Source organism: Physella acuta, unplaced genomic scaffold (assembly GCF_028476545.2).
Source record: "Physella acuta isolate Inbredline_101_S28 unplaced genomic scaffold, ASM2847654v3 ptg000412l, whole genome shotgun sequence".
Taxonomy (NCBI): Eukaryota; Metazoa; Mollusca; class Gastropoda; family Physidae; genus Physella; species Physella acuta.
In genome coordinates, this window is record NW_026731931.1 from 1,350,001 (window position 1) to 1,353,217 (window position 3,217).

Sequence of the window (3,217 nt, forward strand, 5' to 3'; positions counted from 1 at the left end):
TTTGAGTTGTCTCTCAGGGTCAGCCTGTAGAAACACTACCCCTCAGTGGGTGACACCACACCACATCCACACTGAGACAGTGTTACACATGTTTGTATTTCACGAATGATTAGATGTCAGCGTCGCTACACTAATTGATTTTTTTTTAAGTCAATGGAATATGGCGCTAGTAATAAAATATCCTCTAAATATTGTGACCTACTTAGGCCTTGTATTTTTATAGTTTAGTTTTTGGTTTATGTAACCGACCTTGGGAGAGTGGTACAATCACTAGTACTTTTCCGTCACGTCATGTGATGAAATTTTAATTGGTTATTTCGAATTTTAGTAAAATCCCAACCAATGGTCTTACGACTTTTGAGTGACCTCCCATGGTTTTGATTCTGTTTAAAAACCCCTGAACAAAAGCTCAGTGGAGGCCTTTTCTGACATCTCGAGAGTGTGTGCCATGTGTGTGACGCCATTTTGTATTACATAGTTTGTAGCGGCATTTCCCCCCTATTATGGGTGTTTCTAGTGCCATTCAGTGTTTCCAATATTTTATTTAAGTTGTATTTATTCTGCAATGCCGCACCTATGATATTTGTAATATAGTCTAGTGATTTATTTCATCAACTGTGAGTTGGCTGTAAGTTGGCTTGTGGATTATTATTTACTCTTAGTTTTTATAATATTTTGTATAGACCAAGTGTCATTTTTATTTCTGTACACTTATTACACTGTTGTTGACAGTTTCTCCTTGTTGTGAGTCACATGAGTTCAGCGTGCTTATACCCCTAGATCTTATTATCGAGCCCGCTTTGAAATTTGTTATGTTCTTACATACTTTAGTAGACCTCTGTCATTTACCGTATCAAAACGAACCCGGGGCGTTCGCTAGATCTGTGGCGGTCAGAAAAGCAATCGTAATAATATCTATGATTGTTCCATTTAGGGCAGTTTCAGATATTATGTTTTCTTTTTTTCACTAGAAGACACAAGAACTTCTCTGCATCAAATATAGTACCGTAATTATTTACCCCGTATCTCATAATTTCCGAAAAAGCCTTTATATGTATTGGGACCATGCTGTTTGAGCACGATGAACATAGAGTTTCCTGTTGAGACCATTAACCCTGGTGGTACTGACGAGCAGAAATTTCCAAACATCGGTGAAAATGTTGTGGGTCCGTCGTATATTCTTAAGTAACCATACTGGGAATCTTCTCCTATGTCTGAAATACTGGAAAAATGATAAGGTGTCGTAATTTGAATATGCTATCATTGTGCTGGAACTTACAATTGCAAATAATTTTATTCTGAAATATTTAACAAATACTAAAATACGAGGTTTTAATTTATTAAAAAAAAACAACTTAAAACAACAACTTACTCAAGGAGAATATAACTGTCAGCATTGCCCTGTATAGTCCAGGTGTATCTCATGTTGTGCAGGTTGCCAAACGGATATCCAGGGCTAGAGATGTTACCTTGAGGATCGTTCAGTGTGATGTGGTTGTCTATGGTTGTAATATTTAAATTATGTCAGTTTTAACATTCGAATCATGTTAAAGAATGTTATCTTTAAATGTAATTCAAATAGATAATGTTACATACAGTTGCATGTGTAAGAACTCAGAAAAGTGTGTTCATCTTTAAACGTTTAAACAATTTTAACACTAAAGTTCGAGTTAAAAGATACTTCCCATTTCTGGTTAAGCCTATAGCCAAAGTGAAGAAGATATATTGAAACTCAGAAACATGAGAACAAAAAAATAGAATTAGTTAATTTGTTTTGTTAAGCACTATTACTAAGCTTTTCGATAATGATAATTTAACGCAACTAAGTAGAAGCACAGTTTGTAAGAGCGGGGGTGAAAATGCAAAGTTTTTAAATTTAAAAAAAAGAAGCAAACATACTTTTGACTCGATCCAACAGCTGAATGCAAAAACATATCGATTGCATTTTTTTCATTTGAATTGATAACTTTTTAAGAAAACTACACATCAGTTCCAACAAATGGATGGAGAATAAAACAAATTACAATGAAAGATGTAAAATTACAAAGTGATTTAAGTGGATGTTGTTTCAAGCACAAATCAAGCTATGCTAGTTTTTTATTTTGTTTTCTTTTTGACAAATAATGTTATAAAGCAAACAATTCATGATTCGCTGTAAATTGTTTCAGACAAACCAAACAGGTCGATTTTTTAGGACGCCAAAGAGTTCAAACGTATTGCAGCATGATCATAAATGCATCCAACAATGAAAAAAGGAAAAAGCTCTTAACTTTAAGGAAGACATTGTAGTTCTCTCAAAAATCCAACAGCAGATGGTAGAGAAGACTTGGTATCATTCAAAGTCGGTCTAGAAAGCAATAGCCAAAAGACAAAGGACGTGGAGAAAATTTTTATTGATATTCATGCCCATTGGATGCCCTCTTCATTGCAGGAGGTAAATGAATTGTGTGGCCTTTGAGGTATTTTATGTGAGCAAGATGGACATCGACACAGTAGTAAAGATATAGATAGGCAAAACATGATAATATGTGTTCATCAAGAGCTGCACTTTAAACCTGAATGCGAAAAACAATTGAAAGCAAAATTTTGCTTACTATATTGAACATAATTAAAACATAATAGACGATACAGGCATTGACAAACAACTTCGTAGAAACACAGAAGGAAATATGGTTTTTGATCGGACTCATTTTAACTAAAGCATATAAAAAGGTGCATTAGACATGCTATATTACCACACCTCTTATCACATCGCCGTTAAACTTCGGTAAGTTGTTGAGAATATTCCTGGGGATGTTTCTGCGAAAAAAAATATTTGAAATTCGCAAAGGTGGCGCCCCGGCAGGGCGCGATTTGTTTTTTTTTCTGTATACGCTATTTAAAAATAAAAGTCGATTTTTATTTGACACCGTTCATCCGATCGCCATCAAACTTTGGTGAGTTCATTAAAACACTTTGTGGAAGGGTTATGTAAGAAATTAATTTTTAATTTCACAAAGGCGGCGCCATGGGAGGGTGCGATTTTTCTTTATACACAGTAAACAAAAATAATAAAAGTGAGTTGCCGTGTCACTGTTCATCCGATAGGCTTGAAACTTTGGGGAGTTTATTATAAAACTCTAGGTAAGGGTTCAGTAAAAAATTATTTTTAATTTGGCAAGGGCAGCGCCACGGGAGGGTGCGATTTTTCTCTATTTACGGTATATCAAAATAAAAG

At 34.8% G+C, this 3,217-nt stretch overlaps 1 protein-coding gene across 1 annotated transcript in view; it reads right to left on the reverse strand.

Annotated features, from left to right (window-relative positions):
- Positions 1-1,425, reverse strand: part of LOC131942573 (exoskeleton protein RP43) — a 7,859-nt gene extending 6,434 nt beyond the window's left edge. Inside the window, exons 1-2 of the mRNA XM_059302468.1 lie at positions 1,373-1,425; positions 1,020-1,222 (exon numbers count right to left, since the gene is read on the reverse strand). Of these exons, the coding sequence (XP_059158451.1) occupies positions 1,020-1,222; positions 1,373-1,425 (256 nt within the window). The remainder of the gene's footprint in view (positions 1-1,019; positions 1,223-1,372) is intronic.
- Between the last annotated feature and the right edge of the window lie 1,792 nt (positions 1,426-3,217).